The sequence below is a fragment of the Anolis sagrei genome, chromosome 1, assembly GCF_037176765.1.
Source record: "Anolis sagrei isolate rAnoSag1 chromosome 1, rAnoSag1.mat, whole genome shotgun sequence".
NCBI lineage: Eukaryota > Metazoa > Chordata > Lepidosauria > Squamata > Dactyloidae > Anolis > Anolis sagrei.
In genome coordinates, this window is record NC_090021.1 from 267,511,475 (window position 1) to 267,526,245 (window position 14,771).

Consider the following 14,771-nt stretch of genomic DNA (forward strand, 5'->3'; position numbering starts at 1 on the left):
CAAGAATCTGCATAATTTAAATAGTAACAAGGCATGTATGTTCAAAATCACCTTTTCCTCTTCAAAAAATCGCCTCCATTCTTGAAAAGAGATGGTGTTCTAAAAGGCATATCCTTTTCTTCTCTCTCTCTTCTTTAAAGGAAGGCAGTGTCTTAAAAGCTATCTAATAATTTATTTTGCACAGGAGGTTTTCAAAAAAATAAAATAAAATTCCAGATTCAACTAATATCTCTTAGCCAAATTCAAAACATTTCACTGAAATCATAACATAATAAGCCACATAAACTTATTTTTATATATTTAAATAGAAATACAGTTCTCTAGAAATTATTAATGAGCTAGCTTTGGGTAGACAATGGTTTCTTCCAAATAGGCAATATTTCTTTCTCTTTTAAAGGCAGAAACTGCTACAAAAATACTGCTGCAGTGGCATAAAACTACTGCTTTGATAAGGATAGAAACACAAGAAACTCTGGAATCTTCCTGAAAAACTTAGCTGGCTGTTAGTGATCATGGAAACAATCAGAAAGAATAGTCTTTCACCAATTTACATACAATTATTTAGTCAGGCTTCCGAGTATCTCTATGGCTCTGGGGGTTAGCAGGCAAAAATATTTCTAAATTCACAGCTGAAAAGACAGGCACGAATGATGGATCACTCCCTCAGCATTCTACGAATGGACCCAAAATAGCCAGCACTCCCTCTGGCAGAAATCCACATTGGAGCTGCTGGCAGTTACGGCACAACTCTTCTGCGAGCGAGAAGCCACCCACTGTTGGTCCCCTGGCTAGTGCCTGGGCCACACTTCTCTTCCTTTTGTTCTTAATTGAGGGCAGAGAAATGTATATTGACAGATGGCAGGGGAAAAGATGAGGAAGAAAATGCAAATCTGATTCTACTGTGAGTAAAAGCTTCAGTTTAAATCAATAGGGTTTGCAGCAGAATTGGGGCGGAGGCCTCAAGGCAAAGAAATCTGGAGGAAAGAATTCTTCCTAAACTAAAAACAATTACAGGATTTCTGGAATCCAGGAGATAATTTTCACCACACAAATTTTAAAATACAGGTAAAATTGATGGGATTAAGGATGACACCAGATGTAATCTTCACCATCTCTCTCCACTGCCCCACCCTTCACTGTCCTTCCATTTCTCCTTTTTCATTCACCCCTTTCTTCTAGACCAGTGGTTCACAACCTGTGGATCCCCAGGTGTTTTGGCCTACAACTCTCAGAAATCTCAGCCAGTTTACCAGCTGTTAGGATTTCTGGGAGTTGAAGGCCAAAACATCTGGGGACCCACAGGTTGAGAACCACTGTGCTAGACTGTGTGCTTCTCCTAAGATGTGCACATCTCCTTTCATAGGTTTTCTGCTTCATCTGTCTCTTGCCATCTGATTTCTACTACCTTGATACTATCTAGTGTTCTTCTCAATCTCAAAATAGAGTAGAAAAATAGTTTAATCAAGACTCATGTGGACATGTCTATAGTTTCTTTTTTTTCCTTATTTTAAAATTTGCAAACTAATATTTTTCTGAGGGATCCCCTACTTTCCACTACCCTGCCCAATTCAAAGGCATCGAAACCAGCAAGTTCACTATTACAAAAAAAGGGTAGATGATTACAATTTTTGGAAATCCAGCTCAGACAAAGACAGAAGAAATTATAATCTCTGATAAAGTATATGTTTTTCCAGATGTGACACCTGAAAGCGAAGTATGATTTTATTAAGCAGATGCTGCAGGTTAAATGAATATTAGAGGAATCTTTGCTAGGAATGAATTCTACAGGGTCTACATAGGAAATATAAAAAAGTCACATATAACTGAGGGTGGAGATGATTCCCAGAGTAAATATTATAACACAAGCAGCATTTTCTGCCACTACCGCATTAAGGAGAAGTGTCTATTTGTACCCTTGCTCCTAGTATGATGTAGCAAGGAATGAGAAGATCATCTTAATGATTAACAATATCAAGATTAATTTAGAGACTGCTTTTGACTGATTGCATTTCCCAGAGCACTGATCATCTAGCTATAAAATACGATTATCTAAAACATAGAACTGAAATAATCCAGGAAGAAAATGTTAATTATTTGTTAAATACAAGAAATGAATTCTACCCAGCATTAAAATTATTCCTATCATCTCAGATACATAGTTACTATTCTTAACCTGAAAGAGAGTCACAACCTTCAAACTGCATAGGACATACAGAAGGTCATTATAACAAATAAGCTTGAAATAGCTCCACAGGTTGCAGTCTCAGGATGCTTTCAGATATCTGTGGTAGCCTTCACTGAAATCTGGATCTAGTTGACCCAAGCTGCTGCCAATGCAGAAGCACTAGATGAGATGCAAAGCTAGCAATCGCATAGTGTGTGAACTGACTCTTTTTTATAGGCTGCAGTTGACCTGGAAAAAAGCTTGGAATGCTAGAGCTAAAAGGAAAAGATAACTTGATAAAGCAACACACTGTTTATATGGCCTTCCTCAGCTGACCTGCGCTTTGAAGGTATTCAAAAGCCAAAAGTTTCAGATTTTGTAGGGATGCTCAATCTATCTTTGTATTTGCATCCCAAAAGTAGTGTACAGGAGATTAAAACTTTAAAAAACACAGGACTTTTAAAAATACAACACAGAGTTAAACTGTTTAAAAGGCCATTGAAAACCAGTCTCACCTCCCCTAATAAGTGGTTCATAAACTACAGGTGCTGCTACCAAAAAAGCTCTCTCTTATCTACTCACTAATCTAGCATCTAGACATGATGGGGCATGCACTGGGGCACCTCTTTAAGGTTTACAAATTCTGGACAGGCTCATATTGTTATCGAGCCATGGTACCCCCCCTCCCCAGATTTATAGTTCACCAAGGGCTCAGAAAAAATGTATATGGTTTTCTGCTTTTAAAAAGACCCTTTCTAGACCAAATCAGCAACAGCTATAAACCCATAAGGTCTCTCATATCTAACCATTTAATAAATTGTATCTATTAATCATTATTTTCTATATAACTTTTATCTTTCTGTATACTGTATCTGTTACACACACACACACACACACACCTTCTTTACCAAAATATAACCAGAGACATTAACCTCCAAATGAGGTATTTCCTAAGCAAGGAAGGTAGGCAAATAATATTATAATAATATAAACTTTATTTTTATACCCCACCAACCTTCTCTCCAAGGGGACTCAGGGAAGCTTACAAGGGCATAGGCCCAAAAATTACAAATAAAACACAACTGATTAAAAAAGCCAAAAAAAATCACCATGCCCATTGTTCATGTATAGCTATATGGTTCACTTGAAGCTGAGAGATTGCTGCCCACAAAAACAGAGGCTTAGAAACTATTTGCATGTGTTAAACCTCTTTAATGACAGCCAAGCCTCTGATTACCCAAAATCAGCACCTTTGTCCCTTGAGTTTTGTATCTGTTTTCTAAAGCTCCTATCTTTTTTTTTTTTGACACAGTACTAGATATTTGAGCTCATCAGAAGCCCATTAACATATCTTTACCATTTGTTTTTCCCAGACTGTGCTCTCCCAGGGGACATCTCTGCAGAGGATTGGTCCTTCACTCTGACCAATCCCCAGCTCCAATTCTCCCTCCCAGCCAATCCTGGCACGAATCCTAGCCAGCCTCTTTTCTGGCCTCTTTTCTGGTGGGCAGTCTGAATAGCTGGGAGAACTGTATAAGATGTCTTGTATTTCTCTGTATTTTTATGCCTGTACCTTTGAAGTAAATTGCTATACTTGCATCTCTTTTGGCCAAATCAAATAAACTTCTGTGGGTTGTCTTCAACATTTGTTTTGTCATGTCATTAGTGACTTGATAAACTGCAAGTCACTTCTGGTGTGAGAGAATTGGCCATCTGCAAGGACATTGCCCAGGGGATGCCTGGATTTTTTGATGCTTTTACCATCCTTATGGGAGGCTTTTCTCGTGTCCCCGCATGAGGATCTGGAGCTGATAGAGGGAGCTCATCTGCACTCTTCCCGGATTCGAACCTGCGACCTGTTGGTTTTCAGTCCTGCTGGCACAGGGGTTTAACCCACTGCACCACCGAGGGCTCCAACTTGGTGAGTTGGTTTCTCTGTCCTGACCTATCTGGTTTAGAATATGCTCAGCAGGCACAGAATATGCTCAGCTGCAGTCCTAGTTAACTGCAGTGGCACAGTGGGTTAAACACTTGTGCCGGCAGGACTGAAGACTGACAGGTCAGCAGTTTGAATCCGGTGAAAGCATGGATGTGTTCCCTCTGTCAGCTCCAGCTCCCCATACGGGGACATGAGAGAAGCCTCCCACAAGAATCATAAAACATCAAAACATCAGGGCATCCCCTGAGCAACCTCCTTGCAGACGGCCAATTCTCTCATACCAGAAGTGACTTGCAGGTTCTCAAGTTGCTCCTAACACGAAAAACAAACAAACAAAACAGTTAACCACAACCATCTGAGGGAAGGATACTCTTTCAGATATCCTGGTTGGAAGTTGTTTAGGGCCTTGTAGGTCAAAAGCAGCACCATTCGGGGCCAGCAATATGTAGTCTCTATAGTATAGCCCAGAGAAGAGTCTAGCTGATACATTTTAAATCCCATAAAACACATTACAGTGACCAAATCGGCAGATAAACTATGAACCACAAAAGAGGGGAGTAAATATTGAGATCCTTGGTGTTTTTCAGCCTCAGCCATTCCTTGGAGCTTCTTTCCTATCCATCCACCTCGTATTGAAGTTGTTGTTCTGAGCATTTGGCTCATGCAATGTTGCCTCATGCAAATTCTATAACTATCTCAGTGATTTGGCATCAGACTCAGATCCAGGATATTATTTTTCAGGATCACCTCAGTCAGTAATATGATACAGAGTCCCTTAAGGGGCACAGGGTGTGTGTGTGGATGTGGAGATGGTCGTGCACAGCTCAGAGAAGTGGGTGCTTCTTCTGCACCCCCTACTGACAGGTGGGAAACATGCAGTGGCATCTGCTCAAGTAGATAGATCCTCACCCATCTGTCATCCTGGTAATATATAAGTAAAAGGGTCCAACTCACTGATCAACAGGCAGGTGGGTTGTGGCCTATTTTGTGCTAAAGAAAATTGTGAGTGTTGCATCATCAACTGGAATAGGACTCAAATCTGAGTACGAACCATCAAGATTATTAAGATCATCTGGAGAGGCCCTGCTCTCGGTCCCACCGGCCTCGCAAGCACGCCTGGTGGGGACGAGGGACAGGGCCTTCTCTGTGGTAGCCCCGCGACTCTGGAACTCTCTCCCTCTGGAGGCCAGAACCGCCCCATCCATCCTAACATTTAGGAAACGGGTGAAGACGTGGGTGTGGAGTCAGGCCTTCGATGAATGAGACAACACCATAGGACCCTGGATGGAAGTTGATGTAGATCCATCTTAATAGGACGACTGACCACTGTAGTTTTATATATAGTGTTTTTTTTTGTTTTTTTAGAAGATTTTGTTTATAGAATAGACAAAACACAAAACAGTTAACATTTTACAAACACATAACCTCACCACCAAGGCCTGAACATGTATAATTTCCTTCACCATGTATTCATAAAGCAACCCTTAATCAAATGTCATCTCCAAAATTCCTGACCAACCAAATTCTGTTGTTTTCCATTTTCACTCTCTAAGACATATTTAATAAAGACTGACCAGTATGCCTCAAAATCTGACCTGTTAATTTCCCCCCTGAATACCCTCATTTCCATTGTTAATTTGTCATTTAAAGCTACATTCCAAACTTCCCTGTACCATGCGTCCAGTGTTAGATTAGTTATTATTTTCCAGTTCTTTGCTATTATAATTCTTCCCACTGTGAGCAAAATAGTCACCAATTCTTTCTTTCTTGTTTCTACATTCAGCTTCGTGGTATCCATTAATAGTGCAACCCTAGCATCCGGCGTAATATTTGATCCTATAATGTTGTTTATTTCAGTAAATATATCCTTCCAAAAATTCTTCACTTGGGAGCATTCCCACCATAAATAAAAATATGTCCCTTTGTGTTTGCCACATCTCCAGCAGAGGTTACTTTGCTTACTATCCATCTGATATTGTTTGACTGGCGTGGTATACCATCTCCATATCACTTTGTATACATTTTCTTTTAATCTTATTGATAGGTTCTTAGCCACTCTCCACTTCAGGACCCTTTTCCAATCAAAATCTATCAGAGGCCCTAGGTCTCTCTCCCATACGTTTTCTAACATCTTCAGCCCTATTTCTTCACCAATTAATCCATTATATATTTTCCCGATTAATCCTTTCCCCATTATTTCTTTATTTTTAAGCTTACTTAACCATTCCTCATATTTATTCAGTGCTCTACATCTGGGATTTTTGCTTAACCAGTCCTTTCTCCAATTATACAGCTGTTGTCTCTCAAACCAATTCAGGGCACCTTGTTCTTCTAAGTTATTAAACTTGCCCTTCGAGTTTTGTGTCCACTCCTTCCAGGAGAGAGCAGTTTCCCCCTCCACTATTTTTTTATGTTTAAGTTTAATTCTCAGGTCTTCTGGAAAATTTTCCAGTAAAACTATTGGAGTTAGGGGGGAAACTCCTGGAAATATCTTATTTTTTAATTTAACCCATGTCTCCATAACTTCTTTAGCCAGGTTATTTTTACACCCCTTAATTTCTTTGCCTATTTTTGACCTAAAAAACATTTCCCCATAATCTCTGTGCCAGCATTTTCCTTCCACTTCCTGCCAGATTAATTTAGGTTCTGAAAGCAGCCTAAACACTACCTTTATTATATGTGTCTGATGGTAGGTTTTTAGATCTGGTATTCCTAATCCCCCCCCCCCAATTTCTGAGAAATATACCATAGGCCATCAAGTCAGGCCTTCGATGAATGAGGACCCTGGATGGAAGTTGATGTAGATCCATCTTAATAGGACGATTGACCACTGTAGTTTTATATATAGTGTTTTTAAAGTTGTTTTTGTAATTGTGATATATGATATTTTAATGAGTGTATATGTTTTTTATGGCTGGAAACCAGGCTGAGTCCCTCAATGAGGTTGAGAAGCTCGGTATAGAAAACTGTGAAATAAATAAATAAATAAATTCCCTAGCAAACAATGCAATTTGTACACTAGTCAAAGATGGTCAAAACATAATTCTGTCCACAGCAGCCTGACCATCAGGGAATACTGCTGGGTCCAAGAGTATCCTAAACATTGAATATAACATTTCAAGGGAGGTGCAATTCCATTCAGAACAGACTGTAATTCTAATAGATTTTTGGCTTTTATTCTGATCAATAGAACCTTTGTTTTGTCTGGACTCAAGACAATCCAGTACCTCAGTAAATCCAGAGAAAAACTCAAGAGATATAGTCTTCTGTGTGTGTGCATGCTTTCAAGTTGCCTATCGACTTACGATGGCCCCATTGATTTCATAGGGTTTTCTGAGGCAAGGAATACTCTTGGGAGATTTTACCAGCTCCTTCCTCTGCAACATAACTTATAGCACCTGGTGTTCACTGATGGTCTCCCACTGAAGTACAAACTAGGGCTGACCCTGTTTAGCTTCCAAGGTCAAACAGTTATAAAAGAGAATATATAATCACCAGCAGCACAGTGAGATATCACCTCAGAACTTCAGCTTTTGGCAGATGCCTAAAAGCATGGGGAAATAGTACTGACCCTTGAGGAATCATACTGACGGATAACCATCAGTCTGGTCAGCAGTCTCTCAACACTACCTTTTGGAAATGTTCAACCAAAAATAAATAAACTGCAGAACATTGCCCTCAAGTCTCATATGAGTTAAATGGCCCAGAAGGTTAGCATAATGCATCAAATGCCCTTGAGTGAGCCAAAAGAACAAAGATGGGATTCTCTATTTCTGGTTTCTAGCATAGATCATCCACTAAAGAAAGTATGGATATTTCTATCCCATACACAAATATGATTATAGTCTGGAAAACACCCAAGTGATCAGATTCATCCAGGAATCTTAGTTATGCTACCACAATGCTAGCTATGAGCTATAACAATCTACACAATTTGGGGTCAGGCACTCTGAAAACCACTTTCTCCCTTTGGTCTTCACATTTTAGGGAGGTCCTTCGTCTAGTCTCGTCATCGAAGATACAGTACACAGGTAACCCCAGGCTTTGGAACTCCCTGCCAGAGAACACTAGATAGGCTCATTCACTGGTATTCTTTTCCCGACAGGCAAAAACCTTTTTATTCAGACAAACATATTCAGAGGAAGCTTTCACAATTTGTATTTTGTTTCACTTTATTTGTAGATTTTGAATGATATTGCAGCCTGTCTATATTTTGAATGGTATGGTAACCTGTCTATCATATCTAACCATTTAATACATTGTATCTATTAATCATTACATTTCATGTTGACTGCATTTTTTTTACATAAAGGTGAGGTAAAAATAGAAACACAAATATAACACTCAGCTAGGGACTTCATATGGACATCAGATAACAGAGGAAATCTTTTTTTTAAAAAAAATCCTCTCTATGAACTGTATGAGAAAATATTTTTTTCATAGAAATTTATGGATATATTAGGATGTATCCCCCCCCCCCCCCCCAATCAACTAGCTTTTTAAAATGATCTATCCAGGTATTTTGGTTTATAATAACAGCTGTTGGGAAATATAGAAGTATATATGTGCAGGAATTTGCCTACTAATCTCCTGGAAAATTAGGCTCATCATAGTTATTAAACCAACCTTTCTCATAATTGTGCTGAAAGCTTGGGTGAAATAAGGGAGGAATGTTTCCCCATTCCAGAAAGTGTTCCACATCTCCCCAAAATGATTTCTTGGTTGGGGTGCAATTTTAACAATCAATCAAATAAATAAAGGCCACCTCTTTATTACAATGAAAAGCCACATCTTGCCAAATGAGACACTGATTATGTGATTATGTTTTGTTATATCATTTATTGTACTTATTTGTTTGGTTGGAAGCTGACCCAATGGGGAGATGGGACGGGGTATAAATAAAGTTGTTTATTATTATTATTATTATTATTATTATTATTGACAATCCTAATCAGAATTGGATTCATTTTCCCAGACTGCTTCAGGGAATACAACCCCCATATACCTTTGCACATCCTTAGTGTCAAGACTGACTGAAGCAACAGCCAAGCAATAGATACCTTTGACAACTATGACCCAGATTTTGTTCAACACAAAATGAGTGCTATGCAAATACCTGGCAAAAATGTCACAGCAAACTCTAAATGATAATTCCACAGAATAGGGTGTCCTTGATATACACCAAAACATTCTAACCCTCCTGAAACCAGGGACAGGTCTCTCTCCCTCATTCATTCTCTCTCTCTCTCTCTCTCTCTTTATGCTATCAAAGTGGTAAGACTTATAATTTGGAACATGCTGTCATGTAATTTTTATGTATTATCTGACAAGACATCAGATTGCCTTCTTTACACATGGGCAGCTGGAAAGATCCTAGAACCTGATGTTCCAAATGAGCCTGTAAAGATGACTTTGTGATCCTTTATCTGATGAGGCTTATCATTACAATAGATCTGATTATAATTGAGCTGATACTATCTCAATAAATAAAAGCAAGATTGTGAAAATATAAAAATAAAAACAGAAAACACAAAGAAGAGGCACTGCACAAAATTTGAAGCAATATGCAGGCAATGCCCATTCTTTTTAAAGTCAGCAAAACTTCATCACTCCAGTGGTACACTGAAACAAATCAGAAGCTTGTTTATAATAATGCAGAAACAAAATCTGCATTAGGTCAAGGGGCTGTTGCCTAAATCAAAAATACAACAATGCCACCTCAATGTGAAAGTCAGTAATGTTCACCACATAGTAAGTGGTAGTAGTAGCAATAAGGCTATATTTAGATCACCATTCTTGAAAAGTATTGCATCTTTCCTATGAGAAACAGCACACAAGCTTCTCTAGTCAAGAGTACAAGAATCCTTGTTCTTTCTTTTCTTCCTATCCCATACAAACTGTCTACAATAAATATAGCACAGACATCTAAGAGAATATTATACAATGCTGGGGTGAAGGACTGGGCGTCCAGCTCCAAACTCAATGTACACTGGAGGTTATCAAGTTTTGGTGTAGGAGAGGGGAAATCATAGAATTCTCTGCTTTTGTTTACATCCCTAAAAAGAAATACTATAGAAACTTTTTGAAACTACTCTTTTATCACAAGGGTGGAGCTCCCAGTGGTGCAATGGATTAAACCCTTGTGTTGGCAGGACTGCTGACCAACAGGTCAGTGATTCAAATCCAGAGAAAGCAGGTTGAGCTCCTTCTGTCAGCTCCAGCTCCCCATGTGGGGCATGAGAGAAGCCTCCACAAGGATGATAAAATATCAAACATCTGAGCGTCCCCTGGGAAATGTCCTTGCAGACGGCCAATTCTCTCACACCAGAAGCGACTTACAGTTTCTCAAGTCACTCCTGACACAAAATTTAAAAAATCACAAGGATGGTTTCTTGTATCAGAAGGCAATCATTGCCTCTTCACAGAGAAAGACAGAGAGAAAGAGAGAGAGAGAGCGCTAATCAACACTACATACTTACAACTCTGTTTTTTCACTTTAACTATCATGACTACATCATATGGAAGCCTATGGTTTGTGAGCTCTCTCCAGAGAATTCTCCATTTGTTGTTGGGTTCTTTCAAGTCATTTCTGATTTCTGATCTTCTGGGACTGAGTATGTGATTTAGTATGGTCACCTAGTGGATTGCCATGGCCAAGCAGGGCATCAAACCCTGATCCCAATATACCAGTTCTGCATAAACTATGTCCCTTTAGCTCCCAGAATTCTTGACCACTGGAAAAGCCTAGGGCTTTTAGGAGTTGAAGCCTCAAACAACTGGAGGGCCACAGGTTTTGCACCATTGCACTACTCCATGCCTCTCCCTAAACTCCAAACCCTCCAGATTCCATAGGATAGGTCCCTGGCAATTAAAAGTGGAATAATCGTGCTAAACTCTGTAGTGCAAATTGGCCTAAAAACTCTAACTCACCACCTACTGAACACTAGCAATGTTTGTTGGAATTGGACTGTAGTGTTCCTTTGCTACTTCGTGACTTGCTTTTAGCAGACTCGCTGTTTTGTGGGTTTTTGAAAATATTAATATAAAATATTTATGTCCAGTGGAGGCCAGGGATCCCGGAAGTGCAGTGGCCTGAGATGCGGTGGGGAATGCCTGCCTCCTTGGCCTGCTGCTGCCTGTGTGGCTCTGGAGGCTCTGTAGGGGTCTGCGGCGGCCAGGGAGGCAGGCAGGTGCACTTGGGATGGGCCGAGAGGCAGTAAAGGAAGCGCAGGTAAGAAACTAATGTATAGATATTAACATTAATATGGCATCCCTACTTCGTGGATTTTCACTTATTGTGGGGGGGGGGGGCTAGAACGGAACCCCCACAATAAGTGAAGGAACACTGCCCATTCTTGCAGTCAAGCACATCTTTGGCAACTGACTGACTACTACAGAAAAGGCTGCTGAAAGGATCTCTTCTAGCTGGCTGTGTTTTAAAATTACATTTAATTTGATTTCCATTTTAATATTGTTTACTATTCTTTAATTGCATTTTGCTGCTAAAACATACCATGCTTTAAATCAAATTCCGAGTTTTCTTGATCTCAGTATTGAAAGAAAAATGATGCATAGAATAATTAAAGGCTTTAAAATGGAATGTTTAATAAAAATGGGATGGAAAATAAATAAACAAAAATCTCCAGCTAAGACTTATCCAAGTAAAACAAGAAATTTTCATTATATCATGTGAATGCCCATAGAAATGTGTAGAAATTCATTTACTGAGTGGCAGCTCTTGCTCAATTTAAAAAAACAAACAAACAAGTGATCTATACATCCCCAGATCAGGCATACCATAGTTAACAAAGTCTATGACAGTTTTAACTACTTTTTATCATTTTATGTCTGCCCAGCTCCACGTCCCCCTTTTTCTGTCTATCTGGAAGGGTTTTAGCAGCATTGGCAATGGAAGGATGGAGATGAAGGGCTAGAAAATCACTGACTGTCAGGTGACTGCAGTCCTTCTGCAATAAACAATGTTATAAAGATTGAACTCTAGCTGACTCTACAGTTGCTCTGCCTGCCTGCTCAAATCAGGCAAGATAAACAGTAGTTGCCCTCAGAAATCCTTACTGGCCTTACATGAACAGAAAAACAGGGAGGAGGGGGACAGTAGACAAGTTTGCCTAACCAGCTACTCCTACCATGTTAAAAACGCATTGCTCCATAAGTCCACCCACCAAAATGGAAACTGCTGATGCACTGCTGTATTCACATCATCTGCTTGCTGCTTATGTTTATGCTGCTCTGTCAGTTGCTTAGGCATCCACCTGGTGCACACTTTACTGAACTTAAGGCTGTCATAAATCAGGGCATAGGCAGATCCAACACACACATCCAGCTTTTCTGCAACTTTTTCAACGGTTAATCTTCTGTTTTCGTGAAGCAGTTCTAGGCTTCTTTCTTCACTCTTGGTGGTCGTGGCTGTAGCTGGACGTTTGGGGCACTCTCCATTAATCACACTAGTACGGCCATTTTAAAATATTTTAATCCACTCATAGATGACTCGATAAAAGAGAACATTATCTCCACACTGAGCACAAATGCAGAGCTGAATGTATGCTTCTGACACATTTTTTGCCCACAAAAAGCATACGACGAAATACGGTTTCTCTTTGGTACAATGTATAAGTTTTGCAGCCATCTTCACCACAGCGTTACAACTATTATACTAAACTGAAAGTCAGCCAATTTGCCAGATAGACTACTCACATGACACTCTCAGGCATGACCAATTAGTACTACTCATGCCCTTATCATTTCCAGTAAAAATATAAAAGTGCAAAAATAAACGTTTTGAAGACCCCTCATATTTACATTCTCAGTGTAGTCATTTGTTAAAAGTGTACAACATATAAGGAAGATGGGGTTGTGTAGTAGTAACTTAAAGCGTTGGATTAGGAATCTGGAAGGGCAAGCTTGAATTCTCACTCAGCTGTGAAAACCTGGAAGTGGCTTTGGTTGATTCTCACATTCTCAACAATGGCAAAAGCCCTCTGAAGAAATCTAGCTGAGAAAACTTCATGACAGTGCCTTCATAAGGTGGAAACAACTTGAAGGCACATCAGAACAAGAAAAACAAAAGGCATGTAAGCGTCCCATTTCTTACATTAGATTAATTTTTATACAATTTTGGCCCTAAAACCATGCCATAGACAGAAAAGTATAAATACTGGAATGGGCAGCAAAGTCATTTTAAAAACAGATACAGCAATCTCTTCATATTCCTCAATGGAAGTGTTTAAGCTGTTATGCAGATGAACAGAGACTTTCTAGCAGAAACAGGGCCTCAAAAGTGAAGAGCTGAAAGTGCTCTCCAGTCTCCACAATGGGGTTTTGGGAAATAATAGAAATTTGATCATACACACAAAATGCATGGCCTGGTTCAAACTAAGCTTTTGCACATAAGTGTAAAATGAACATTTAGGTTATCAGTGCAATGGATTTGCTCTAAGTATTGCCAGAGTTGTAAGATTACAACTCTCCACACTTTCTTTAGCCCTATCAATTCAATTTTAGATGTTGTGCACATACCAAGGCATTAATCTTTGTAAAATCAAGGAAGTTATAATTGACAAGATGGAATAGCTCTCCAATCTCGAAGTAGTGCAGTGTGTACTGAACTTCAATAGCTAACTTATAGACTGGAGAGGCTTGTGAAAGGAACAGATTACTCACCGTAAACAATTCAATCCAGTTTGTGCCCCCCAAATATACCTTTTCAGAAAAAAAATTATTTATGCCAATTAGCAAGTGAGCTGAAAGTTCCATTACATTTGTAAGGCGGCGAAGTTTTTGTTCTGATATTCTGTCTGGTGAACTTATAATTACTTATTCTGAATTGTTTTCATAGATGATGTGGATTCTGTTTTCCTCCATTTTCATTACCCAAGAAGCAATTACAGTTATCTACAGTGTAATAAGAATATCATGTTCCAAAAATAAGCCATTTCACTCAAGTTAACTGGACAAAGATGACACCAACTTTGGACTAAGATGACACCAGTGCTTGTCATGTTTTCTGCTCTCTGTGCCCAACAGTCTACTTAAATCACATCATGATTCATAGTGTTCCTTCTCTGCCCCTTTTTGGCCACTGAAAGACTAAATATTTTCTCCAGATTTTCAATTTTACTTGTTTAATCTGATGTATTGCCAATGTAGTACTATTAATTCATCGAGCACTACAGTCTTTTAGTAAGTCTTTTGCATTGCACTTATAACCATGCTTCAGTTTCACCACTGACCAACAAGTGAAGGCTTGCCATAAGAATGGACTTGTAACATTTAAAATGACAGTGCACATGACTCCTAACAATGGACAGAAATCAATATCCCATTGAACTCAAACTTCCTCCCCATACAGAAAAAGACCAGGATTCTACATCTCTATAGTCACAAAAATATGAACTGCATAATAAACCATTGTTTTAAACTTTAAAATGTACAGGAAATAGCCAAAACATGGAAAAGCACCATGATATGTAAGATCAGAAGACATCTTACATATGAACTGGAGGGAAAAAAAACTCTCCTATCATGTTTCACAGCTTTGTATCTTTACTATTTTAAAACACCCCCTTACGGCAGATTTTAATATCAGTCACGTTGAGAGAAATTAATAAAAAGTGTATTATGACTGCACTGTCCAAACTAGCCCATATT

General features: G+C 39.1%; 1 protein-coding gene across 9 annotated transcripts in view; it reads right to left on the reverse strand.

Annotated features, from left to right (window-relative positions):
* SHANK2 (SH3 and multiple ankyrin repeat domains 2) overlaps positions 1-14,771 on the reverse strand; it is a 410,725-nt gene that overhangs the window by 155,559 nt on the left and 240,395 nt on the right. Inside the window, exon 15 of one of the 9 annotated variants that reach the window (XM_067462710.1) lies at positions 52-132. The exons of 7 other annotated variants lie outside the window; for them this stretch is intronic. In XM_067462710.1, coding sequence (XP_067318811.1) covers positions 52-132 — 81 coding nt within the window. Of the gene's footprint in view, positions 1-51; positions 136-14,771 lie in introns of those variants that run through there. One more of the 9 variants, XM_060765295.2, reaches the window with a different exon arrangement.